Source organism: Lichenostomus cassidix, chromosome 1 (assembly GCF_008360975.1).
Source record: "Lichenostomus cassidix isolate B80296 chromosome 1, HeHo_3.0, whole genome shotgun sequence".
Taxonomy (NCBI): domain Eukaryota; kingdom Metazoa; phylum Chordata; class Aves; order Passeriformes; family Meliphagidae; genus Lichenostomus; species Lichenostomus cassidix.
Window position 1 is genome coordinate 2,220,342 of NC_139479.1, and position 26,205 is coordinate 2,246,546.

The following is a 26,205-nucleotide window of genomic DNA, read 5'->3' on the forward strand; positions in this document are numbered from 1 at the left end:
CTTTGTAATTTTTATCATTTCACTCCATAATTTTTATCATTTCACTCCGTAATTTTTATCATTTCACTCCATAATTTTTATCATTTCACTCCGTAATTTTTATCATTTCACTCCGTAATTTTTATCATTTCACTCGGTAGCTTTTATCATTTCACTCCATAATTTTTATCATTTCTTGTACTACTAGAAATCCTGGTGCTCCGGTGTGTTCACTGTATCCATGAAGGAATTGATTCATCTTGTGAAAACTTTGATTAACAACAATAATAATAATAATTTTTTTTTTTATTTCCAAGCTATTTCTCCCAAATCCTGGAAGAGCACGGCCCTCTGGAAATGACCAATAAATTACTGGTTGGGGAATATCAACATTTCCCCGAGGAAACCCGCAAGGTGGTGGAGGATGCAGGAGGTTTGGAACCTTTCCTGCTCCAATCCCTTCGCTTCATCCTGGTGGATAACCTCATTGCCTTGAGGAAACACTCAGCCCTTTTTGAAGGAAATCCCAGCAGAAATCAGAGTGGAAATAAAGAGGAAAATCATAAATCTGGGGAATTCCTGGGGAATTCTTCCCAGAGCAAGCTGCAGCTCAATCCTTATGCTGAGGAGTTCAAGCCACTGTCGTACCCTTTGGAACCTCATTTAGCAGCAGCTGATTTAACAGATTATGAGACTCCAAACTATTTGCCCTGTGCTTTTCCTGCTTCCTGCACACCTGGGAATCCTCTGGGAAGTGATTCTGTGGAAAAGGAGTTGCCATTCTCACCGAATTTTCCCACCACCACCACAAGCCCTGCTGTGTTTTTGCCCCTGAGCTCCTGGGGTTATCAATATGGAATATTACCTGTGCCTTCTGCACAGCCTGGCTGTGTTTATGCTGATCCTGCAACTTGTCAGGATAATCAGGAATTAGCAATTCCACGTGGAAAATACATCCCTGGAGGTTCTGTGCCAACTGGAAACCAGGAGTGCAAAGTTCTCTGCTTGGAGAACTCGGATAATTCTGCTTTTCCCAATGGTTCAGGTGAAGCTGGAAAGGGTAAATGTGTCCAGAAGGAAATGGGAAGGAGAGGTAAAGCTGGGAGGAAGAGCAATCCTCACACCAGGATGGTGGCTGTGCAGGTAAGGAATGGGAATGGAGGGAATTTATGGCTACCAGGATGAGCAGAGGGATGGAGCAGCTCTGCTGGGAGGAAAGGCTGGCAGAGCTGGGATTGTTCAGCCTGGAGAGGAGAAGCTTTGGGGTGACCTCATTGTGGCCTTTTGGTGCCTGAAGGAGCTGCAGGAAACATGGAGAGAGACAATTGCCAAGGGCTGCAGGGACAGGACACAGGGAATGGCTGCAAAGTGCCAGAGGGCAGGGAGAGATGGGATCTTGGGAATTAGGAATTGTTCCCTGGCAGGGTGGGGAGGCCCTGGGATGGAATTCCCAGAGAAGCTGTGGCTGCCCCTGGATCCCTGGCAGTGTCCAAGGCCAGGTTGGACATTGGGGCTTGGAGCAGCCTGGGACAGTGGAAGGTGTCCCTGCCATGGCTGGGGTGGAATCAAATGATCTTTAAGGTCCAAACCATTCCTTGATTCCTTAGAACTTCCAGTTTTAGTGAGTTTTGTCTGCCTGAAGTTTTTGCAGCTCTTTCTGTTGGTCATCACAGAGGGAACTGCTGCACATCAGGTTCAGCTTCACTTTAGAGATGAAGGAAAGTCTTTCTGTGTCGTTATTTTTCCTTTTGTGATTAGTTAGATCCTGTCCCAGCTGGATTTGTTTTCACTTCCATAAGTTTGAGGATTTGGATTTCTGGGAAAGAGGATGCTTAGGGAGGCTTTTTCACTCTCTTCAATTCCCTGACAAGAGGGTGAAACACTTTCTGCAAATATTAAGTTTTCAGACACTTAGAGCATGGCTTTGCCTAAAGATTCACAGAACTCCATGGAATTGCTTGTGGTCAGTGAAATCAGGGAAAGAAAAAAAAAATCCCTTTCAGAAACACCTCCACAATGTTTTCCTTCTTCATTTATAGACCTGGATTTGTAAAACTGTGGGTGAAGTACAAAAGCTCCAATCCAGAGCAGCTGCATCTGTGAACTGAGAAGCTTTTGAATTAACTCTTAATTTTTTGGTGTTCTAGGTAAACCAGGAAGTTGCTGATAGGGAAACCAATACTTTGCCTTTCCATCCATTTGAAAATCACCAGGTAAGTTCTCTGCATCCTCGTTCACATTTCTCCTGAAGTAGGTTAAAGGAATGGCCGAAAACTGAATAGTGGAGAAATCCAAGTTCTCTGAAAAGGACAGGTTTTGAAAGATACTTTGGGTTGTTTGGTGGTTTGTATGTTTTTGTGGTTTCTGATGTTCCTGGAAACATCACCAGCCCCACAAGATGATGATTTTTGAGCTTTGCTCTGGTATTTGATTTTTGTTCTGCTGGCTTTGTTCTAAGCTATCCAGATATTGAATGTTTTAGGGAAATATTTCCTCTCAAAAGCCTGATTGAAATATTCCATTTGGGCATACAGACAGTTTAGAGTGGTGTTAACAGCAGATTTATGCACCAGGAGATAAAAGGGAGAAAATGTGGCCTTTGAACTGCTAGCAGGTATAAACTGAGTTGCTTTTTGTCACTGATTAATTTCCAGGGAGATATTCTCCGTATGGAAAAGGAGCACCAGGTATTGAAGGAACAGCTTAAGGAAGCAGAGGAGAAATTTGAGCAGTTACAAAGCAGGAGCTTGGAGGAAACTGAAGCTTTGGAAGAAGTCCTGAAAAAAAGTATTGAAGAGACTAAGGTAAAGCTTTTCCCCATGGATGTGAGGTTGTGGAATTTTTTGGGAGTGTCCAAGGCCAGGCTGGATGGGACTTGGAGCAAACTGGGACAGCAGAAGTTGTCCCTGCCATGGAACTGGATGGGATTTCATGTCCTTCCAACCCAACCCATTCCAGGATTCCCTGACTGATCATAAATATCCTCACTCTGCTCCAAACCTGCATTGGATTAAAACCCTATTTTCAGAAAAAAAGGTTTATCTCCTGTTTCCAGGTCTCCCAGAATGAGCTGGATTGGTTCCATCAAGACTCAGAAACACAAATGAAGAAGTGGCAGCAGGAGAAGAAGGAGAACCGAGAGAACTTAAAGGCACTGAGGAGCACAGCAAAGAAACACTCAGACACCAATGAGAGGTAGGATTGTGAATAGATTTTGTAATTAGATTCACATTCCTTCATTCTGGCAGTCTAAAGACTTCAAAAATCTTTAAGTAAAACCTAATCCTTGGCTGAGAAACCAGCCAGACATTTTCTCACAGTATTAGGCTGAAATCTGTTCATAGCCATTTGCTTATTTTGAAATTTTTGGCAAATTACAGGTAAACATCTCCAATAGCTTTAGGCAACTGTTGAAACCAATTTAGCAGTAATTCTTCCCATCAGATTTGACAATTCCTGCTGTATTTCAATGTCCTCTCTCAGTTTACAGAGCCCAGATTTTGGTCCTTTAATGCTGCCTTATAGTAGTTTGGGCCAAATCTCTTTTGAAAAATCATAAGCCTGTTTTTAAATGAATTGCTGATTTATTAGGATTACCTTTAAATCTATTTAGAATAGAATCACAGGATGGTTTGGGTTGGAAGGGATCTTAAACACCATTTAGTTCCACTCCCTGCCATGGGCAGGGAAACCTTCCAGTATCCCAGGCTGCTCCATCCTGGCCTTGGACACTTCCAGGGGTGGAAATTCCATAATTCCAATGGTATTAAAAAATCTCTAAAATATTCAGATTATCATGGTGGTTCTAGAGGAACAGATTCCATATTTGCTGATGAACCTTTTTCACAATAAGCTTAATAAATGTTTCATTCCTGTAGGTATTTGAAGACTATTGATGACAAGCAAAAGCAATATAATGAGTGTTTAAATACATTTCTGGAGACTAGGTAAGACTCATGTCCCTTTCAGCAATATTTACATTTTTGTGCTTCACTCTGGGTGAAGGCTGAGGGAAAAATAAGCACTTTAACCTCTATTTCTTACTCTGAGTTAGTTTGTTTTAACTTTTTGTGAGTAAATATTGATATTCAGAATAAAGAAAATCATACTCTCATACATTTCCCTCGATTACATGATACTGAATAGCTGTAGAAAACCTCAGAAATGGCATTAATTTTAAATACTGCTCTGCTGTGAATGCTACTCAAATATTTCACTTCTTCTTCTTTCACAGTAATAAATTTGCTAATGAGAAAGGAAAATTGGAAGAGCTGATAAAAAAGAGTCAAGATGACAGCCAGGAGTGTGTGAAAAGAGCTGTTAAAGCAGAGGTACAAACAAACAAAAAAAAATTAAAAACCTTTTATTAGAGTTGGGATCATTTTTGCTGATTGGAGGTGGGGAAATGACATCAAAAGTGTTGATCAAATACTGAAAATGATATCAAAGGTGTTGATCAAATATTGGAAGTGCCAGGGATGTGAATTCCACTTGAAATTCCTCACTGCAGGAACTCTGTTTACTTTGTGTCATCCAACTTTTCATTGATATTAAAATCTAGGTGAAGTTTTTATCCTTTTTCTTTTTTTTTTTTGCTTTTTTGGGGGCTTTTTTAATACAATTTTGTTTGTTTCCAGGTCTCAGTGCTCCAGAACTGGAAGGAAACTGAAGTCTGGAAGCTCAAAGGCAACATTGCCAAGGCAGAAGTAAATCTCAGGATGCTGAAGGCACTGAGCAGGTATTGGGAGTTCCCACCAGGAATTCCACCACTCCTGGTTGTTAATTATTTATTCTCTTATAATATTTACTTTCTATTCTATAATTAGGTAAAATATAATATTTATTTTATGTCATCCAATTATATTAAATACATAATATGTATATAAAATATTATAATATTAATATGAAAGTGCACAGAATTGGGGATAAACAATTTTTGTTTTGCCCCAAACAAAATCCAACTGGAAATTGAATCTCACCCTTATCCTTGTGTCTTTCTGAGCTGAGGAAATCAGATTATCTGGGTAATAATAATAATAATAATTCCAGTTATTCCTGCCCACTGTCCTGGAAAAGTGCTGCAGTCACTGATTTAAACCTGAAATCCCTTGAAAACTTTACCTGTGAATAATTGTTGAGGGAGGAATTGTTGGAACACCACTGGTCTTAAAAACCATGGGAATGTTGGGAGTTTTAACGGCAAATCCTCAATGTTTCAGCAGCTCAGCTTCAGCAGCTCCTGTGTTGAAGGCCCAGATTGATTCCTGGGAAACATTTATTTCAAATGTCAAGAAACAACTGGAAAAAGTTGAGGTAAAACTTCATTTCTCTTCGCAAGCTTTGAAGTTGAACTTTGGAAATTAAAACATTAAATAATAAAACACCAATAGCTTGTCCTCCAAATGCTGAGGGGAATTTTTTTAATTGCAAAAGAAAGAGACACTTTGGAGTCCAGGTTATGAATTTATAGTGGATATATTCACTTTTTGAAAGGCAAAAATCTGTCCTTTATACACTTTACCCACACTTAAAAGTCTGATTTCTTGGTTCCTGAACTTCAGAAATCCATGGAACTTCTTAAAAAAAGACCCCAAAACAGCAGAAAAGTGCAAAGTTCAGATGGAAAATGTGATTTTTAATGAAGAGGGAGCTGTGGTTGATGCTGATGTGAAGATGATTCTTTGTTTTCCTTCCTGCAGGCTGAGTATGAAGAAAAAATAGAGCTGGTGAAAAACGGGGCTCGGGACTGCCTGAGTAAAGTGGAAATTGTGGATTTTCCCTGTCCTCAGGGAGTTGTGAGTATCCCACATCCCACAGCAGTTCTGCTCCTGGAAATTCCCCTCAGTGTGGCTGCAGTGCTGGAGGTGTCCAGGAGAACTGGGATGTGCAGATGGAGATTGAAATCCAGCTCTGCCTGCAGCCAGGGATGCTCCAGGGGAAGGATGGAGATGATTGTGGGGAAGGCCAGGGAGGAACACATTTGAACTCCTTGGAGAGGCTCAGGCTGTTCAAAGTGAACTTCAAAATGCATCACTGAAAGTCTTGTACATCATGGGGTTCCTGTAGCAGCAAAATGCTGGAATCCCAGAATGGTCTGGGTTGGAAGGACCTTAAATCCCATCCAGTGCCACCCCAGCCCTGGCAGGGACACCTTCCACTGTCCCAGGCTGCTCCAAGCCCAATGTCCAACCTGGCCTTGGACACTGCCAGGGATCCAGGGGCAGCCACAGCTTCTCTGGGAATTCCATCCCAGGGCCTCCCCACCCTGCCAGGGAACAATTCCTAATTCCCAAGATCCCATCTCTCCCTGCCCTCTGGCACTTTGCAGCCATTCCCTGTGTCCTGTCCCTGCAGCCCTTGTCCCTAGTCCCTCTCCAGCTCCCCTGGAGCTCCTTTAGGCTCTAAGTTCTCCCCAGAGCCTTCTTCTCTTCTCCAGGCTGAAGAGCCCAAATCCAGCAGGATAAGCTCCCTTATGCAGAATCCCAAATCCCTGAGGTTGGAAAATCCCTCCCAGCCCATGGAGTCCCAGCTGTGCCCAATGGCCACCTTGTCCCCAGCCCAGAGCACTGAGTGCCACAGCCAGGCCTTCCTGGGACACCTGCAGGGATGGGGACTGCAAACCTCCCTGGGCAGCTCCTGCCAAGGCCTGAGCACCCTTTCCATGCAGAAATTCCCTGAAGGAATTCTCACACCACCCTGTGGCACTGATGACAAAACACCAAAATCAGCTTCCAGCCAAGTGTGGCAGAAGGAGGTGGAGCAGAGCCATTGATGGGAATGGGAACTGAGAAATGCTGGTCACAGACATCTCATGGGCCAACAGCTCCACCAGTGCTCAGCTCCAATCACAGCAGTTTGTTCTGAACCCTGTGATTGGTCCTTTTTAGATTTTTATATCTATTTTTTGTTATATATTTTTTTCTCTGCAAATATTTTGTTTTCCTTTTGTCCTGGGTATAATTTAGACTCAGGGCTCTGTTCTAATATTTGAGATTGTTACTATTACATTTTTCCTGGACTTTTACGAGTTCCACTCCTGCTCTCACACACAATTTCTCTTCTCCACTTATTTTTAGACATCTACTCTTTTTTTTTATTGACAGGGAATAGGGAGACAACTTAATCACCACCCGTTTTTTGGGAAAGAGCAACTTTTGAGCCTCCTGTTCCACATTTACAATTTATTTTTTCTGCAGTAATGCCACAGTAACCTTTAAGAAGAGAAATAATCACAGGGTCAAAAAACTGCCCTGACCTAAAGGAGTTCATAAGATAAATTGATGAGACTTCCCATGTCCTGGGCACAGCCAAACCTGTCACAGTTCACTCTGCAAATGTGTTCATGTGTTCCAGAGTTCAGCTTGTTCTAATCACTGCTTTTCCTGTGCAATCTGTTTGCTTCCTAGACAATTCTGGGCAGACCTGCCATGGGTGATCCTGCCACTGTCACCTATTCCTCAGCCCCTGCTCAGCCCACTGCCCTTCCTGCATTTTCAACTTCTGATGGAAAAGCAGAGACAGGAGCTAAGCCAGCAGCTGCCACCTCGGAGGGGAAAACACATCCCAAAGCTCCAGAGGGATCACATTCCACTCAACTCTCACCATCCCAACCAGCAGGGATTTCTGGAAGTAACTCCCAGCAAGTCCAGCCCAACCAAGATGCCTCAGCTCTGCAACAGAGACCTTCTGGAATTCCAAACAAGAAAAAGCTTCCAAAAGCCTTTGAAAATATTATTTCCCAGCTGCAGAGTATATTCCCAAACTACAGCAGGTATTGGTTTGAAGGAGTGGTGTGGAACAAGGTGGGAACTGCCAGGGATGAAGTGCAAATGATTGATTTTGTTCTGCTGACAAGGCATGGAGGGACAGGACAGGGGGAGTGGCTTTAAACCTACAGAGTAGGGTTGGATGGGATATTGGGTAGGAGTAATAGGGTTAGATGGGATATTGGGAATTAGGAATTGTTCCCTGGCAGGGTGGGGAGGCCCTGGGATGGAATTCCCAGAGAAGCTGTGGCTGCCCCTGGATCCCTGGCAGTGTCCAAGGCCAGGTTGGACATTGGGGTTGGAGCAGCCTGGGACAGTGGAAGGTGTCCCTGCCATGGCAGGGGTTGGAATGAGATGATATTTAATTTCCCTTCCACCCACCATTCCATGATTCTGATTATTGTCCAGGGGTTTCATCCTGGTTACTGGGAGTAGAAACCTGCCACAGTTCATGGGAAGAGTTGGTGTCTTTTGCTCCTGCTGGGATCAAACAGAGTCTGCAGTGCTCTCCAGTGCTGGTCCCTGATCCTGCTTTTCCTGTCCCTCCAGTTCAGACCTCACTGGCTTCATCAGGGATGTGCAGAGGAGAAATGGGAACAGCCTGTCAGGCCTGAGCCCGGATGAAATCCTAAACCAAGTCACAGAGCTCATCCTGGACCAGCAGCTCAAGGTACTGGGGCTGAGCTGCTCCTCTCCTCCCCGTGGAAAACAGAGCAGCTCAGCCCCAAGAACACAATTCCTCTTTGCTCCCTGCCCAGGCAGCACCTCCAGCAGGCAGAGCTGGGAATTCCCTGGCAGCAGGAATCACCCCTGGCTTACCCCGGGCAGCTCCTGCCCCTAAAACCAGCTCCACTAAAAACCCTCCTCAGCCAAACCTGCAGCCCTGGGGCAACGCTGGAGCAACACCTAAAGCCAAGTGGAAAAAGCAGGACAATGCTGTAAGTCTGCTGCTGGTTTGATGGAGTTGTTGCCATGCTTTGTACAAGAAATAATCAGAGTGTTGCTGGAAAAAAAATAATTGTCTCGTTTATTTTGTGTACAAAAGTTTAAACAGACTTGGTTAAAGTTAGTGACCTTGTTAATTGAGTAGAATCTGTTTGTTAATTGGTGATAGTATTTCAGTAACTGAGCATTTCTGTCCTGGCCAGGCCTCCAGTGAGGATCCCTGCACGATTTGTCATGATGAGATGAGCAAAGACTCCTGTGAGCTCGAGTGTGGGCATCACTTTCACAGAGATGTGAGTTCTGCTCTTGTTCTGAACTCTTCCCTTCCCAAAAACAACCCCTTTGCCCTCTCCTTACCCCTCAGGGCTCTAACTACATAGCATAATCTGTTTCCCATCTCTTGCCCCACAGGCAGCCTGACTGTCAGAAAGCTTTAGGTAGTTATTTTTTAAGTTAAATAATTCATCATCATTTCAGATGATTCTTCAGAGAGTGAATGTGGTGAGCAGGTCAGGGATTGCTGGCAGCACACTCAGGGAATCCTGAGGCATCCCTGAAAACCCTGTGTTTGCCACCTGATGTTGGAAAATCATGGAGTAAAAAAGTCAGGATTCTGTTAGAATAACTCCACATTTCTGTCTGTGACTTCCCCCTTCACCTTTTCTGTTTCAATGCTGATTTGTCCTTGCAGAATCAATCTGATCAGAGCAGAACTGATTTCCAACCCCAAATCTCAGTGATGTAGGGAATCCTGAGGCATCCCTGAAAACCCTGTTTGCCACCTCATAGTGGAAACTCATAAAGTAAAAAAGTCAGGATTCTGTTAGCATAACTCCACATTTCTGTCTGTGACTTCCCCCTTCACCTTTTCTGTTTCAATACCGATTTGTTCTCGCAGAATCAATCTGATCAGAGCAGAACTGATTTCCAACCCCAAATTTCAGTGATGCAGACCTTGCTGAAGAGCTCCCCATTAATGACAATTACTGCCAACCTCCAGCTCCTCTGCCCACATTGTGCCTCTCACCTTCTCTCTGTCCCTGCAGTGCATCAGAACGTGGCTCAAGCAGCATTCCAGCACCTGCCCCATCTGCCGGGTCCATGCTCTCCTTCCCGAGGATTTCCCTGAGCTTCCTGCCTGGAATAAGTACAGCTGAACCTCCTTTTACTCCACACTTTGTAACAAAAGTGGCTGCAGCAGAAGCCCAGTGGTGGGGACAGGATAGAACCCTGGATTTATTGGGAATGGGAACAGCCTGGGATTTGGCACTTGGCAGGAAGGCACAGAGTCCAAGATCCAGGATTTCTGCTTAAAGCTGTGGAGTTCAGGGCTGGCAGCACACAAAGCTGGTGCATTTTTGGCTAAGGGATGCTTGAAAGTACCAAATTATGTTATCTGAAAGGCCAATGCCTAATTCCTGTAAAGAGAGAGCTTTTCCCTCAGATTTATTCCAATACCAAACAAGGAGGTGACCCAAAGGATGGATGAGCAGAATTAGAAAAGCCACAACATTCCCTTTGTCTGGCACAAACAATTCCAGCTGAGCTGCAGGATTCCTGCCTGGTGTGGTCCTTGGCAGTGCAGTTCATCTGCAGCTCCTCTCTCCATAAATTCACAGCTCATCATTCAAATTGTTTAAGTAATAACTTTAACATTCTCGCTTCAAAATATTCCTTAAATTATTCAGATGGATCAATTCTTTGTTCTCAAAATAGGTTTGAAATTGGAATTTGCCCCCTTGTTGAAGAGCTGGTCTGTTTAAATGGGAAGGATTTTTTCAAAGGATTTTTAAGCAACACTTGCTCTGTATTTTGTGCAGGAATGGTCACCAGTAGCAGGAGGAGCAGAATTCCAACAGCTCAGGGAATTTTTCTCCAGCTGCTTTTGGAGTCTGAACTGACCAGAGCACCTTCAACACTGCCAAATTTGTCTCCAGCAGCCAAAAAATGAAGACCAGAGCCTGAGAATCCTTAAGTGAAAATCAGATATTCCTGTTGTGTGAATGCAGGGAGTATGACATGGATTAGGAGCTGTTGGCTAATTCCAGGGATCCCTTGTTCCCCACACTGCTGGATATCCTCCAGCTGAAGTTTTAAACTATTCTGTCATTAATATCTTAATCACCACTTGAATAAAAAATAAAAGTGCTGCTGCAGCCCAACAGGTTGTTTTTGTGTAGTATTTGTGCTCAGTTGGAGTTAAGGGGTGAGTAACTACTCTGTGCTGTAGGATTAATGCCTAAAAATTCCAGCACTGGAATCCTTTTCACCTTCCAGTATTTTTGAATTGGGAAGGTTATTTCTTACTGAACCACATTTCCTTTAAGCTGCACAGTTAGAAAACCATTAATTTATTTCTCCAACACAAACTCTTGTTCCCAATTTGACCAAAATTCCCTTGGTGTGATTTGACATCACTCATTTCCCATCCAGCTCAGGACAGATCCCACAGCAGCACCTTCCAGTGTTGCAGCACCATTTTTTAGACCTTCAAAGCCCCTATTTCTCATTAAATTACAATTCCTACACCCTCCCAGTATGGCTATTATGGGATTTATGAGTTTCAAGAGGTCCTCAAAGGACTTTGGAACAAATACTACAAAATTAAATCAAGAGAGGAACTTGCTACATACTTGTGTAAGTTGTAGAGAGCTATGGAATGATTCCTTCAGGATTTGCCTGAGAAAAATTGGGGAAATCATGGTTGTTGAAGGCAGCAGGATGCCTGCCAAGGCTGCTGGATTGGGAAATCCAGGTGGGCAAAGTCTTGGCTAGATTAGCAGGGAAGTGAAAGCACAAGAAGTACCCACAGCAAGAAGTGAGGTTGTTCCAGCTGAAGTCAGCCATGGATAAAATTCCACTTTCCCTCTGAGGAATTCTGGCCTTTCCCAATAAATCCTGATTTTCCTGGGGATGTTCACATCCTGCAGAGCTTCAGTGGGAAGTTCTCTGTGATGAGATGATCGTCGTGCAGAAGGACCACGATGTTCACTTCAAACTCTGCATGGAGGGAAAAAAAAGACAGAAATCCATGAGAAGCTGAATCCCAATAGCAATCCCAGTTCCATTCCACAGGAAGCTGAATCCCAGCAGCAGGATGAGGCAGGAGCTCCTGAAACACTCCAGGGAGAACCTCATCCAAATATCCCAAAACTTTGACTAATCCTAGAGAATCCTGCCTTGTCCTAATCTTTGTGAATTCTTCTGGATTGGTTGATCACTGATAAATTATGACAAATAACCTTCTGGGAAACAGGATTCAGACATAAAAAAAACCCCAAAATGTTTTGGGGAAGACCTCTGCACCAGGATGGTGTTTAGAAGCATGGGGTGGGAGAATCCCAGGACAGACCCATTCCCTGTTTCCAGCATGTGAATTAGGGAATGAAATAGTGGAATACAACAGCCCTGCAAACTGTGGAACAAAAATTCCAGAGGAAAATCTACTCCTTACATATCCTACATTGTGTCCTTCAAAGCCAAAATCAGTATCAGATCAATAATCAGTTCTAAATGGAGACAGAACAAAAAATGCAGGCAAAGTTAATAAATGAAGGGAAGCAGAAATCAAAATAAATTGAAATTCTCACTACAGCTTGCTATTTGAGAGCAAAACGTGGCAACAAAATAAAGAATATTGTTATTTTGGGGAAAATCACTGCAGACAGATTCTGTGGCAGCAGATTCCAGCAGGATGAAGGGAAGAAATACAAACCAGCCAAGTGGATCCTTGCAGTACTTATTTGGACAAGTGAGGGAAATCCTCATTTTTAAAATAAAAATAATGGATTTTGGCAACCTTCAGCAGGGAGGAGCAGGTGATGTAGATAAGGAGAGTCACACCCAGAACCAACCTTGCTGCTTCCAGGGCAAGAGACTGGGAAACCAAAAGGAAAAGAAATGGAAAGAGAGGTTCTCACTGGTGAGGAAAAGAAGGAATTTCATTCTTGGACTATTACTGAAGTGTTTAATCACATGCCCTGCATTGCACTGCTCCTTTCTGATGAATTTTATCAGGAGTAGCTCAGTGGCAGCACAACTGTTTGTCTCAGAAGTATTTTGGGTTGAGTTTTCTCAGTGTGAAATCCTGCAGGATTTCAGGGAAGGATTGCAGGGAAGCAGAGGGATGTGCTGAACTTTTCCTGCAGATTTCTCCCCTCACCTGCCAGTCCAAAGGGAATGTGGACACTCATAAAATTATGACTCCAGAGCACCATGTGCTCCCCACTCACCCACTTTGAAGTTGGTTGTCTCCAGGGTGGGGCAGGTGAAGAGCCTGGGGAACACCATGTGGATGGGGATGGGCAATCCTCTGCACACATCGCCGTCGGCAATTTGGATGTTCTGGATCTCTGTGGCATCCCTGGCGTAGCCTTCAGCACACCCTGGCCATGGCAGGAGGGACAGGGAGAGAAAAATTGTAAATTTTGGCTGCTGAGAGAAAGCAACAGCCAAAATTTGCAATGCAGATACAGCAGGATTATGGGGGGAAAAGTGTCCTGCGAGTTTTCACAGAGTTAAGGATCCACGGAAATTGTTTGAATTAACATCAGGGCTGTTCCTCCAAAGTGCAAACCCTGCAAGGCCTTAATGCTCTGGGCTGTCTTTAAAGCTCTTCCCTTTCCCCTCTGAAGGGATGGAGGGAATTCCTGCAGCCTGTTCCCTGTTTCTCCCACGGATCCAGACTCACCACAGGTCTCCACACGCACGAGCTGCAGCTCGATGCTCTTCACTGCAGCCTCAGCACTCTCCACCACCAGCTCTCCTGTCAGAGGCTGGGTGATCACACAGTTGGTGGAGTTCAGGTGCCCTCTGATCAGGAATTTGGGAAGGGAGGCTCTCTGGAAAGGTTGGAGGAAGGAGGAAAAGATGTCACTATAAGAGCAGATTAAGGGAAAAAAGTGCTTTATGGTAAGTTAGCAAAATATGTAGGAAATTCCCCAGAAGTTCTAAAGTTAAGGACTGAAGAGCTCAGACATTCCTCAGGTAGCTTAAATTTAATTCTCTCCAACTGTGTTAGGATATCTCCTACAATCTTCTCCCTTGACATGTATCCTTCCTGCTCCTTCCACCCACTGGATGGACTTTTCCTGGGAAGAACTGGCAGAGCTTGGCTGTTAGAATTCATCCAGGAGCTGAACTGTGTGGAGAAGGAGGAGGGGACACCTTCCACTGTCCCAGGCTGCTCCAACCTGGCCTTGGACACTGCCAGGGATCCTGGGGCAGCCACAGCTTCTCTGGGAATTCCATCCCAGGGCCTCCCCACCCTGCCAGGGAACAATTCCTAATTCCCAAGATCCCATCTCTCCCTGCCCTCCTTAAGGTTTCCCAAAGCTGTTTTGCAGGGAGCTGTAAAAAATGCATAACTGAGGCTCAAAATCCACATTGTTGAAGGCTCTTGGCTCTACATGGTATGGAATGCTTTCCCTTGCTCTGCTCAGGAGAGGGATACAAATATTTAACCATTCCTGAGCAAAGTTCCACCCTCACTTGGACACCACAGTGCAAGAGATGAGGCAGAATCACTGTATTGCTTATAAAAATGAAAAAGGAAAAAAGAGCTGATTATGTACAAGGCAGAATTTAATTGCTCCTCAGAGTCACACAAAGGTAACATTTGAAATGAAATAATAAGCCAATCCTTTTACCTCTTTAACGTTTTGCAGAGTTTCAGGAGTAATGGTGAAGTCCACAGGGCTGGGCAGCAGCTTCCCTTTCTGTGACTGCAGGGAATGAAAGAGTTAAACTGTAGCTGAGCTCCAAAACACACAGAGAATATCCAAAACCACAACAGTTGGCTGCCCTGAACCACCTGGAAAAGCAGCAATACTCATCTGAAGCATAGAGGGAAAAAAAGTTTAATTTCTGTATTCACTGATCAATTCATTTTACACCTCCCTGGCAATGTTTCCTTCTTAAATTTGAGGAGGGGAGATTGTAAATGAATTTGTTCCATCGTTTCAAATCTGCTTGACAAACTGTGCCTCCCTCTTGTTATCCACCAGCCATGAGCTGATCTGGAGCTCTCAGCAAGGATCTGCTGCCCTCACTGCTCAAGAATTCCAAATAGCTGCTGCTGCCCAGCTGCAAGATGGAAGAGATTAGCAAAAGATTGGCTGCATTTTCCCAAAATGACAAATTCTGGCAAGGAATAAGCTTAAGGGAAATGGTACATTGAGCACTGACAGTGAGAATTATATGTTCAGTAAAACCTCATTAATTCACCCTGACTGAGAGATTCATGATTTAGTGACTTGGGAGCTCAGAAGTGCTGTAGTGGGAACAAGAAATAAACCCAGGGAAACTGCCTGAGATGTCATTTGTCACTGCTCTGACAAGTGTGGCTCACTTATAAATGTAATAATGGACCAATAAAATGTAGCATCAGATATTTGGGGAAATCATGGAATCTTACCAACAGCACACTTGTAACAGCAAACTAAATCTCTTAAAAAGGTCCTTTAGAGCTAAAATAACATTTCCACCACTAGTCCTAAGTAAGACAAAAGATTCTAATACTGACTGTCCTGTTAAGAGTTCAAAGGAATGACACAAACAGGATATTCCAGCAAGCTGTAGATGGAAAAAGGGATATTTCATCAGCACAGGCACAGGTCAATCTAAACCAACCCCAAATCTGACACAGGAACTTCTGTACCAACCAGCAAAGCATTTTCTGGGAGTTCAACCTCCTCCTACAGGGATTAGGAATTAGAAACAATTTTTCCCTGCTGGAATGAGTTGCCCAGGAGAAGAGTGGTGGAACCTCTGGAAGTGTTCAGGAGCAGTCTGGATGTGGCCCTTGGGGACAAAGTTTGGGGTGAGGATGGGACTGGATGATCCTGAAGGTTTCTTCCCACCTTGAAGATTCCATGATTTCCAACTTCAATCAGGAATCAGATTTTTTTCCCCCACCCAACTCCCACTTCCAGGACTGTGGGTGCCTGGAAGTTTGGCTGAGAACTGCTGGGATAATTCAAAACAGGGTTGGGAAAAATGACATCATATTCATGTCACCAACCCATTGTCTCAGAACTGAAAGGAATAGTAACAGAATAAACTCAGGGCACTGTAAAAACATCTGAAAATCCAACTCCTCTTTGTCCTATTTCCTTTGCAATTAAAAGGAAGCTGGGTTTTTCTGATCAGAACAACAGCTCCCTGAAGTGGTTTTGTTTTGGGGCTTTACTCCTTTATTTTGGTCAATGCTCTCAGGCACAGGGTGGGAATTTGGGGTGTCCTGTGCAGGGCCAGGAGTTGGATTTGATGATCCTTCAGTTCCCTTCCTACTCAGGATATTCTGACTCTACACTTCCATGATCCCTTGTGTGCCTATCACAAATTACATGCCTTTATTTGCATTTTTTTTTTCCCTTTTTGCCAAACTTTAAGTGAAGTGGGGGAAAAAAATCAATTAAAAAAAAAAAGAATGAATTGCAGAATGAGCACCAAGCACACTCACCAGGGAGTGGACAATGAATTCACAGGTCTTGCTCAGGTCCTTTGCCAGCAGGGAGCGTCGCATGTCACAGCGCAGGGTGTACTGGGGGAATGGGACAACACAGGAGAAAAAAATGAGTTTTAATTCACATTTCCTCCCTCTCTCCCAACTTTTCACCTCCTTTCTGCCTCTGTGTGGAATGTTGTTGCTGTTGCATCCACTTAAGGTGGTTATGGTTTTGCTTTTCACCCTGTTTTGGATGAGGGATTATCAGTGGGATGTATTCACAGCCCTTTAATTTGGATTTTATTGTGGGATGTTTCATGGGGAACTGCCTTCAGGCACACAGCTGAGCTCAAAGCAGCAGTCTGCACCAAAATCAGGCAACCAGGTGGATTTGTTTCCAATTTCCTCCCCCAAAATGGGAGCTGAAAAATAGTAATTATCCCAGTAATCCCCACACCTCAGCATTTCTAACAAAGCCTGACAGTGTCCTTAGAGAACAGGGAGTTTGTTGGGATGGGGGTTTGTTGTTGTTTCATTTGTCTGATTTTTAATTCCTTCTTTACAGATGAGGAACAGGCAAAAAGAGGTTCCTTCAGAGCAGAAATTTGGGGTTCTCCTTCTGGTTCATTGCCACAATCCCCCAGCAGTGTCTGATTCAAGGTTTCTGCATCAGGACAGAGACTTGAAGCCACAACTGATCCCTAAATCAAGAAAAGGAGGTTCAGTTCAACTGCCCAGAGGTTTAGGAAGTGTCTCTTAAGCAGCTCCTCAGTGTGATATTTTCCTCTTCAGGAGAGCAGAACTCTCAGTTTGGCTGAAATTTAAATGATTCATTTTTAATGACATTTTATCCAAGAAAAGCGACACAGAGGAGAGAAGGAATGACAAAATAAAATAAGTAATCCCCATTAATAAAATAAAATAAAATCCCCATTAAAGTGCATCTCAAACTGACTGGTGTTGATCACAGCAAGTTATTTGGGATATGGAAAGCAACTCAACCTGTGCTGCACCATTTTTGACATCTCTACCACAAAAAACTCTGTTACAGGAGGCAGGAAGCCAAAACTGAACAAAAAAAATCCAAACACAGACTGAAAACGTGACTTTTTTCTTTTAGTTACTTCTGACAGGCTGCTGGGGGCTGATTTGGTTTATGAGGTTGTTTTTTAATCCCAGTGGCATAAAACTTCATTGTCTAACAAAGTATTTACCTTCAAGAGGTGGCTGAAGAAAGGCTTTTCCCCTAAGAAATGCCACCAAAAATCCTCCAAACAAATCAACACATGGTAAGGCAATTTTTAACCAAAAAAGATCAAATTTCCAAACTGTATTTCCACAAGATTCTGTGGAAATTCAAGCAGGAATTCCACACAGATCTGGGCAGGAAATGTTACTCCTCCTCCTCTCCCCAGGAAAACAAACAATTCCTGATTTCTGTTGCTCTCAACACTTGGAGAGCAACATAATTTCCTTATGAAATGACACATTTATTTGGAATAAAACCACACAGGTGCTGTTGTTTTTTTTCAGGAAGGGAATGGATGCAGTTGCCTACAACATGGATGGATCAGATTTAGGTTCTGCCAGCAGTTCTACCAAGGCATTTCAGGCAAAATATCTCATTACTGCTATTTGTGCCATCATTCCTTAAAGGTTTTTCTCAGTCTTCAAACTGAGAAAACGCTGCTCTGTGAAAACACCAAACTTTATCCCCAATTTCCATGGATTGAGAGCTGCTTTAGCACAACTCCTGTTTTCTTTCCTTACCTGAATATTGACAAAGACTCCGTGATATGTTTCATAGAGAACTTTGTTCCCCTTCATTTGCAGTGGGAATTCAAAGGGAATTTCTGTCTTGCCACTGGGGAGCTTCCCTGGTTTCACCATTTCAATGGTGCTGTTGATAATCTGAATAGGCTGCAAGGAGAAATAGTAAAGATAGGATTTTCATAAATATTCAAGTTTAGGTTGAGATAGAGAACCAACAGCTCAGTTCTCACAGAATTCCTGCATTTCCAGAATCCTGGGGACCTCTTTAAACACACAGGGCTGGGATGTTTCTTTACAATGAAAAGAAATATTAATACTTTGCTCAAGAAAATGATTTGTGATGTATTTTACAGCTGCATCACACTAATGACCAAAGACATTCAGGGAACATCTCCAGATTTGGGAAGTGGAGCTTCATTTCCTAAATTGTGACCCTTAACAGCAGCAGTGAGGAACAAGGCTGAGCCATCCCCTCCCACCTCCACCAAGCCCCTTCTCACCCTAAACTTTGCTATTATTTAGGGTAACTCTCACTCCAGTGAGGGTTAACTGTGGCTTGACTGGGGAGAAGCCTTGGAGATAACATTTCTTTTCTCTCTGCCATTGTTTTCCCTAAGTCTTTGGCTTCCAACCTAAGAAAAATGTGGAGCTGTAGGAGAGTCCAGAGGAGGCCACTGAGGTGATCCCAGGCCTGGAGCTGCTCTGCCCTGCAGGCAAGCTGGGAGAAGCTGGGATTGCTCAGCATGGAGAGGAGAAGCTCCAGGGAGAGCTCAGAACTCCTTCCAGGGCCTAAAGGAGCTCCAGGAGAGCTGGAGAGGGACGGGGGACAAGGGCTGCAGGGACAGGACACAGGGAATGGCAGCAAAGTGCCAGAGGGCAGGGAGAGATGGGATCTTGGGAATTAGGAATTGTTCCCTGGCAGGGTGGGGAGGCCCTGGGATGGAATTCCCAGAGAAGCTGTGGCTGCCCCTGGATCCCTGGCAGTGTCCAAGGCCAGGTTGGACACTGGGGCTTGGAGCAGCCTGGGACAGTGGGAGGTGTCCCTGCCATGGCTGGGGTGGCACTGGATGGGATTTAATGTCCCTTTCAACCCAAACCTTCTGTGACTCATGATTCAAGGCTATCCTAACTTAAACTTTCCCAAATTTAGTTGCCTCCAGCCAGAGCCATCCCTGCTCCCCTCAGCACAGCCCTGTCCCTGTGCAGCCTGGGAGAAGCTGCCCTGCTGGGATCCAAACCCCACAGCTCCAAACCCAGGAGCAGCACAGAGCTCTCCTAGGAGCTCCACAGGCTGTGCACAACCTCACAGGAATCTGGGCAAATCCTGTCTCCTGCCCAGGAACCCCCATGGCCTCCACAGGAATTACTGGGATAGGGACTGCTCTGGCACAAAAGTCCAATTAAATCCAGTCATTTCAACAAAAATAAAATGAAGCCACACAGTTCATTATTTTTCTTTAAACCACAGCCCTTCAACACATCATCCAAGAACCCTTTTTAACTATTTATGGCACTGTATTTCAGCCTGAAAGAAGATTCTCCCATCAGCTTGAGTTCCTTCCCCAAAATGTCCTCATTTATCCCTCCCAGGGGAAATTCCAGAGCTGTCTGGACACATCCTGGGAGGCTCACTGTGGTCTCCACAGAAAACTGAGTGTTTCCCTGCTTTCCATCACTTCCACACCACGAAGATCTCTGACCACCTGAGAGCCATTAAAGGAAGATTTCATTTGAGAAAAGAGACAGAGTTTTTTGTGCTGAAAACATTGACACTTCCACCTTCACCTGGGCAGGTCTTACCTTGGCAGTGCTGCAGAAGGCCTCAAACACACCCACATTTTTGGCACTGAGCTGCAGATTTACTGAGCCCTCCATGGTTAAGGAGATCCCTTGGTGCTGCACTGTGTCCTTACTTGTTATGACCACCACTCCAGAGAGAATTTCCTAACAGGAAAGAGGAAAACATTTGTTTTAATCTGTGTTTTTCGTAGCTGTTAGCCAGACTGAGCAGAACTGATCTCCAAACTTAAAAAAAAAAAAATTGATCTCAAAGAATAGTGTAACCTTGTCAGGAAAGAATTTAGGATGAGAGCTCTGTGCTTTTGGTTTGTTTTCCTTAAAAATATCATCCTCCTCCTCCTCTTGGCAGAAGTATTAACCTGAGTTTCAACTTCTTCCCAAAGTTTCAAGATCTTCCCCTCCAGGAAGATGCAAAACCCTCTCCTTGGGTCAGCTGGTAACAGCCAGGTTCCATTGGATGTGTTGGAATAAAACTGGGATGGTGAGCCAAGGAACAGGGAAGTGAGGGAAAACTGGAAAAGGAGTGGCCAAGCTGAAGGTCAGATTCACCCCCAGAGCAGAGCAGAGAAGAAGAGATTTAAAATACAAAAATGAACATGAAGGAACAGTTTCCAAGTGTATCTGAATCAAAGGCAGGAGCTGTGTGACTCCAGGAATGTTGTCACTCATCCCATCATGATGTTCTGTCCACAAAAATATCCTTTGCTGCACCCTCAAAGTGTCAACTCAGGCTTTTTAACACTAAAAAACTGGTGAACTGTGGGAAAGCAACACACAAAACACACAACTCCCTTCACACACTCCATGAATTATCCTCCCCTTCTCCCACACTGGAAGATACTTCAACCCCAAGACATTCCCAGCTGGAAGGGGCAGCAAGTGTTGAGAGCCTGGAGAGTTCCCTGGGCATGAAGGACCTTTTGTCCTTCTCCTTCCCCAGGCAAACTGCTCCCTCCAACCACAGGAAAATCCCAACTGCTCACTCAACCCGACCAGCTCAAACCAGGAGCTCTCCAACAGAGTGGGAATTCTGGCAGATTTTATCTTTCCTGGAGGTGCAGGATGGCAAAAATGGGTCGGGGGGGGTTGAGGCAGCAGGAAAACATCCACATTCCAAGCGAGGCTGACATCCTGAGAGGCTGGGAAGAGGATGTGCAGCAAGGGGGAAATGCCAGAGCAGGAGGCACGAGCACAAAGGGACAGCGAAGAAAAGCTGACCTAAATTCTGCTGAAGGGCCTTAATTAGCACAAGCAATTAGGTTATTGCTTTAAAAAATGAGTCCAGCTCAACCATGAGAAGCAAGGACAACCCTGGACATGTGAACTGCTTTAAGAAAGAAGTTTCCTGTCCCATGGCAACAACCCATTGCAGAGCTGCTGCCTGCAGCTCCACATGGGAAGGGTGAACATCCTGGGAGCAGGAAGAGGAAGGATGACTTCAAGTTAAATATGAATTTTTCTTTCAATATTTGTTCAGAAATGAAAAAAAACCAGCTCAAAACTCTGCAGGATGAGCAGAGGGATGGAGCAGCTCTGCTGGGAGGAAAGGCTGGCAGAGCTGGGATTGTTCAGCCTGGAGAGGAGAAGCTTTGGGGTGACCTCATTGTGGCCTTTTGGTGCCTGAAGGAGCTGCAGGAAACATGGAGAGAGACAATTGCCAAGGGCTGCAGGGACAGGACACAGGGAATGGCTGCAAAGTGCCAGAGGGCAGGGAGAGATGGGATCTTGGGAATTAGGAATTGTTCCCTGGCAGGGTGGGGAGGCCCTGGGATGGAATTCCCAGAGAAGCTGTGGCTGCCCCTGGATCCCTGGCAGTGTCCAAGGCCAGGTTGGACATTGGGGTTGGAGCAGCCTGGGACAGTGGAAGGTGTCCCTGCCGTGGCTGGGGTAGCACTGGATGGGATTTAAGGTCCTTTCCATGCCTGATTAGAGATTTGCATCTCCTTTCTGTCCCTACAAAATTCCTATTATAATTCTGAGTTGCATTCCTGGTGTGCAGCTTTTCCATCACTGTGTTTTCACCTCAGACCTCCAAATCTGAGGCCTGGTTAATGAACTAAAATGACAAACCTTTTCACATGGAGTTCAAGTGGAAGCTACAAACAAAACTGACAGATTGATTGACCAGAAATATCCTAATTTCAGCTTAAAACAGGGGGAATATCCCTTTTCCATATTAAAAAAAAGTATTTCCAGTTAGAAGTGATATAAAGCATGTCAAGGGGACAAACTGGAAATGGACACAGCACTGAGATACTGAAATAGATAAATAAACAAAACCCTAATAATTTATGATTTTATAATTTATAAAATGATGTGGAAGTGAGGCACAGACAGTATTTACCACTATGAAGCCACTCATAAAGGGAATAATTCAGCTTTGCCAAAGCCATCCTCTCGATAATCTGACAATTGTAGGACAGATGCTGCATGCCCTTCCATTCAAATCCAGTTTCCCAGCATTAAAACCATTCAACAAATGGAATTTCAGTGTACGGAAAGGATTTTTACAATACAAGTGTGGCAAAAAAAAAAAAAAACCTGAACATTTCTGCTGAGCAACTCAGGATTTCTAGATAAATAGCGATAAAAAGTGAAAAGATTACTTGTATTGGAGAAGGAGGAGAAGGAGGAAAAGGAGGAAAAGGAGGAGAAGGAGGAGAAGGAGGAGAAGGAGGAGAAGGAGGAGAAGGAGGAGAAGGAGGAGAAGGAGGAGAAGGAGGAGAAGGAGGAGAAGGAGGAGAAGGAGGAGAAGGAGGAGAAGGAGGAGAAGGAGGAGAAGGAGACCTGGTCTTCCCGCGGTACCCGGGAAAAAGGAAAGGACAAAATGCAACACTTCGTCCCAAAGGCAATGCCCAAAATCCCAGCACGGAGCATCCCGGAGCTGCAGGAGAACACCGGGAAGCCGTGCTGGGATCGGGGAAAGCTCCGGAAAGCCCTGGGATACAGGGAAAGCACCGCGACAGCACCGACAGGAGAGGGCGAACGACTCCGCTTCCCGAGCAATCCCCGCTGCCGAGGGAGATCCCCAGCCATTCCCAGCGGGAAGCTCGGGACAGGACAAAGCCCTGGAGCACAGCGAGGAGCCGCCGTGTCGCGACAGAGCCCGAGTATGTGCGACAGACGGAATGCCAGGATAGCTGGGGCTGGAAGGGAGCTCAGGGATGATCCAATCCAACCCTCAGCCGAGGCAGGGTCACCTGGAGCAGTGACACAGGGGTGTGTGCAGGTGGCTCTGGAATGTCCCCAGTGAGGAGACTGCAGAGCCTCTCAGGTCTCTGTGCAGGGCTTGCTCACTCCCAACACAAAGCTGTGCCTCCTGTGCAGTGGAGCTCCCTGGGCTCAGTCCCTGCCGTTCCTCTGGTGCCATTGCTGCCCCCGGAGCAGAGCCTGGCCCTGGCTGAGCTCCCTGCAGCCAGGAACAGCCAGGGCTGAGGGCTGCTCTCAGCTGGGCTCCTCTGGAGGCTGAGCAGCCCCAGCTCCCTCAGCCTTTGCTGGGCACCGAGCTGCTCCAGGCGTTCCTCCCTGCGCAGCCTGCGCTGCCCTGCTGCAGGAGCTGCTGTGCTGCTGGGCTGAGCATCCTCAGCTGCTCACAGCACCCCAGAGCTGCTCCAGGGCTGGGCACAGGGCAGCATCCCTCCTGACCTGCTGGGCACGCTGCTCCCCATGCCGCCCCGGCCCCGCGGTGCCCCTATCGCGACAGACGCGCCCGTATCGCGACAGACGCACCCCATCGCGATACACCTTCCCCGCGCGCTTCACCCTCACGTCCAGCGCCGTGCCCATCGCCCTCACGTGACCGCCGCGATCACCTGACCCGGGGCGGGCAGCACAGCCCCGCCCCCCGACATCCGGGTCCTTCCCGCCGTCACTTCCCAGCCGCTGACGCCGCTTCCCGCGCGGCCCCGCCCACCGCCCCGGTTGGCATGGCAACGAGCGGGTGGGGCGAGTGACGCAACGCCGTTGTGGGTGAGGACTACAGATCCCGGCGTGCATTGCGCGCTGGCAACGCCGGCCGCGGGCGGGGGGCGCCGCGTGGGCTGCTGGGAGTTGTAGGCGGGGCCGCCAGCGCCTTTCGCGGCCCGCGAGTGTCGGAGCAGGGCGGTGACAATGGCAGCCCGGGAAACGCTGAGCTGGCCTGAAATGTATCCCTCTGACTACATTACACAGCTACAAACGAGGGGCGAACTTGTCTCTAGTTCCACGCGGGGTTCATCGGTTTGAACTCCCCAACGCGGCCTGGCCTCGATCCCCACAGCTCCCCGCAGCTTGTCCGATAGATCCGGGAAGGCAATCGGAAATTGCAAAACACGCAGTGAGAAGTTTCTGTGCCTTCAAATCCTGAGGCGCAGAAACGGCCAGTGTGGGAAGTCCGAGTGCGGATGGGATCACTGAACATTAGTGGTGGGATTTACGTAGTTAATTATGGTCATTAGTTACTGTGGGGCAGGAGAAGAGGGATTTTTTTGTTGTTGTTGCTTTTTTACCCCATCCAAATCGAATTTAAAGTGGAAAATAAAAGTCTGGACAGCACAGCTGCTTCTGAGCACATAGATTTTTTTTGCCATCACTTTCACAATCATCTGTTTTTCTTGGGAAACTTTTTCCAAGGTACTTGGGTTACTCATTTCTAGGAACTGGAACCTCCTGTCCAGAAAAAGCTCCCGTTGGTGCAGCAGGAGCTGCAGCTCTGCCTGGCAACACAGAGCCCACAAACAAACCAGGAGCAGCCTGCTGCCCAGGAAATCTCTGTTCAAATCTGCTCTGCACTGAGAGTTCAGCGTCCTCAGTGTGGTACTCTTGAAGAGAGAATCCCAGAATGGTTTGGGTTGGAAGGGACATTAAAGGTCATTTAATCCCACCCCAGCCATGGCAGGGACACCTTCCACTGTCCCAGGCTGCTCCAAGCCCCAATGTCCAACCTGGCCTTGGACACTGCCAGGGATCCAGGGGCAGCCACAGCTTCTCTGGGAATTCCATCCCAGGGCCTCCCCACCCTGCCAGGGAACAATTCCTAATTCCCAAGATCCCATCTCTCCCTGCCCTCTGGCACTTTGCAGCCATTCCCTGTGTCCTGTCCCTGCAGCCCTTGGCAATTGTCTCTCTCCATGTTTCCTGCAGCTCCTTCAGGCACCAAAAGGCCACAATGAGGTCACCCCAAAGCTTCTCCTCTCCAGGCTGAACAATCCCAGCTCTGCCAGCCTTTCCTCCCAGCAGAGCTGCTCCATCCCTCTGCTCATCCTGCTGCCTCCTCTGCACTCTCTCCAGCAGCTCCAGCTCCTTGCTGTGCTGAGCCCCAGGGCTGGAGCAGCTCTGCAGGTGGAGTAAATAAAACTATGTTAAAAAAATATAAAACCAAAGGAAAACCCACAAAAACAAACTAACAAACAAAAAACCACACACACCCCCCAAAGGAACTGTACAAAAAAACCCCTCAACTTGGAAAATCAGGAGGAATAAAGTAACAATTTCAAGGGAGAGAAGTATCTCCATGTGGGACAGTTAATCACTGTCAGCCCAGATGTAGTGACAGGTGAATTCTCTTCCCACCTCCTGGCTGTGGGCACCAATATTCCCCTGAGAAGCCCCTTTCCCTTTTAGCTGTGATTTTCTGAAGGAATTCCCATTCCCAAACTACGCCTAAAATTGTCAAGTCTCACCATTTGCCCAAATTTGGGGTGAATTTTCCAAGTGGACGAATGCAGCAGGCTCCTGACAATGGGAGGGCTCAGTGCCAAAAATTCCAGCCTTTGCTCTGACGCTTGAACTGCTTCACTGATTTTGCTGAGATCTTCCAAAATAATTCAGTGTGAGGTGGATACCCTGTAAACTTAGTATTTGGATCAACCAGAAGAAATCCTGTTACTGGAGAGGGGATTTTCACAAGGACAGGAGGGAATGGTTTTAAATTGAGGGAGGGCAGGGAGAGATGGGATCTTGGGAATTAGGAATTGTTCCCTGGCAGGGTGGGGAGGCCCTGGGATGGAATTCCCAGAGAAGCTGTGGCTGCCCCTGGATCCCTGGCAGTGTCCAAGGCCAGGTTGGACATTGGGGCTTGGAGCAGCCTGGGACAGTGGAAGGTGTCCCTGCCATGGCTGGGGTGGCACTGGGTGGGATTTAAGTTCCCTTCCAACCCAAACCATTCTGGGATTCTGTGATTTAGGAGCTCTGAATTAATTTAGAAATTAATTTAGTAGCTCCTGTGGTAGGACAGCTCTTAATGAGCTAATTTCCCTAATTGTTACTGTTGTTGGTTGATGCATTGCTGTGTTCAGCTGCAAGAATAGGGTTAAATAAATATATTCTGTTCATTCCTGATTTTATCACGAAGAATTAAACCTAGAGGGTCCCTATTTTGCTCCAATCCATCCTGGATATAACTCCACTTGTGGAATCAACCAAACCCACGCTTGATGTGAACCTTCAACTGAAGGTTGTTTTCAAGTTTTTCTGAGCCACAACTGAATAGAACAACTCCAGTAACAAGTGAAACTG

At 45.9% G+C, this 26,205-nt stretch overlaps 2 protein-coding genes across 4 annotated transcripts in view; one reads left to right on the plus strand and one right to left on the minus strand.

The window, feature by feature from the left end:
• TTC3 (tetratricopeptide repeat domain 3) overlaps window positions 1-10,852 on the plus strand; it is a 45,781-nt gene extending 34,929 nt beyond the window's left edge. The window contains exons 20-34 of one of the 2 annotated variants that reach the window (XM_085081051.1): window positions 297-1,122; window positions 2,127-2,192; window positions 2,634-2,783; window positions 3,035-3,174; window positions 3,858-3,926; window positions 4,214-4,310; window positions 4,617-4,717; window positions 5,199-5,292; window positions 5,679-5,776; window positions 7,385-7,750; window positions 8,295-8,415; window positions 8,504-8,683; window positions 8,894-8,983; window positions 9,737-9,837; window positions 10,511-10,852. In XM_085081051.1, coding sequence (XP_084937177.1) covers window positions 297-1,122; window positions 2,127-2,192; window positions 2,634-2,783; window positions 3,035-3,174; window positions 3,858-3,926; window positions 4,214-4,310; window positions 4,617-4,717; window positions 5,199-5,292; window positions 5,679-5,776; window positions 7,385-7,750; window positions 8,295-8,415; window positions 8,504-8,683; window positions 8,894-8,983; window positions 9,737-9,837; window positions 10,511-10,526 — 2,515 coding nt within the window. In that variant the 3' untranslated portion in view covers window positions 10,527-10,852. Of the gene's footprint in view, window positions 1-296; window positions 1,123-2,126; window positions 2,193-2,633; window positions 2,784-3,034; window positions 3,175-3,857; window positions 3,927-4,213; window positions 4,311-4,616; window positions 4,718-5,198; window positions 5,293-5,678; window positions 5,777-7,384; window positions 7,751-8,294; window positions 8,416-8,503; window positions 8,684-8,893; window positions 8,984-9,736 lie in introns of both variants that reach the window. The other variant, XM_085081133.1, reaches the window with a different exon arrangement.
• On the minus strand, window positions 8,746-23,592 carry VPS26C (VPS26 endosomal protein sorting factor C). Of its 2 annotated transcripts, none has more exons than XM_085082078.1 (8): window positions 23,523-23,592; window positions 19,711-19,854; window positions 17,908-18,057; window positions 16,153-16,233; window positions 14,339-14,413; window positions 13,381-13,531; window positions 12,923-13,075; window positions 8,746-11,690 (listed from the first exon to the last, which is right to left on the minus strand). In XM_085082078.1, the coding sequence occupies exons 1-8, from the start codon at window positions 23,559-23,561 to the stop codon at window positions 11,608-11,610; spliced, it is 876 nt and encodes a 291-aa protein (XP_084938204.1). In that variant the 5' UTR covers window positions 23,562-23,592; the 3' UTR covers window positions 8,746-11,607. The 2 variants fall into 2 exon arrangements, with proteins under 2 accessions (XP_084938204.1, XP_084938121.1); XM_085081995.1 differs by having other exon boundaries at window positions 23,440-23,556.
• Window positions 23,593-26,205: the final 2,613 nt, after the last annotated feature.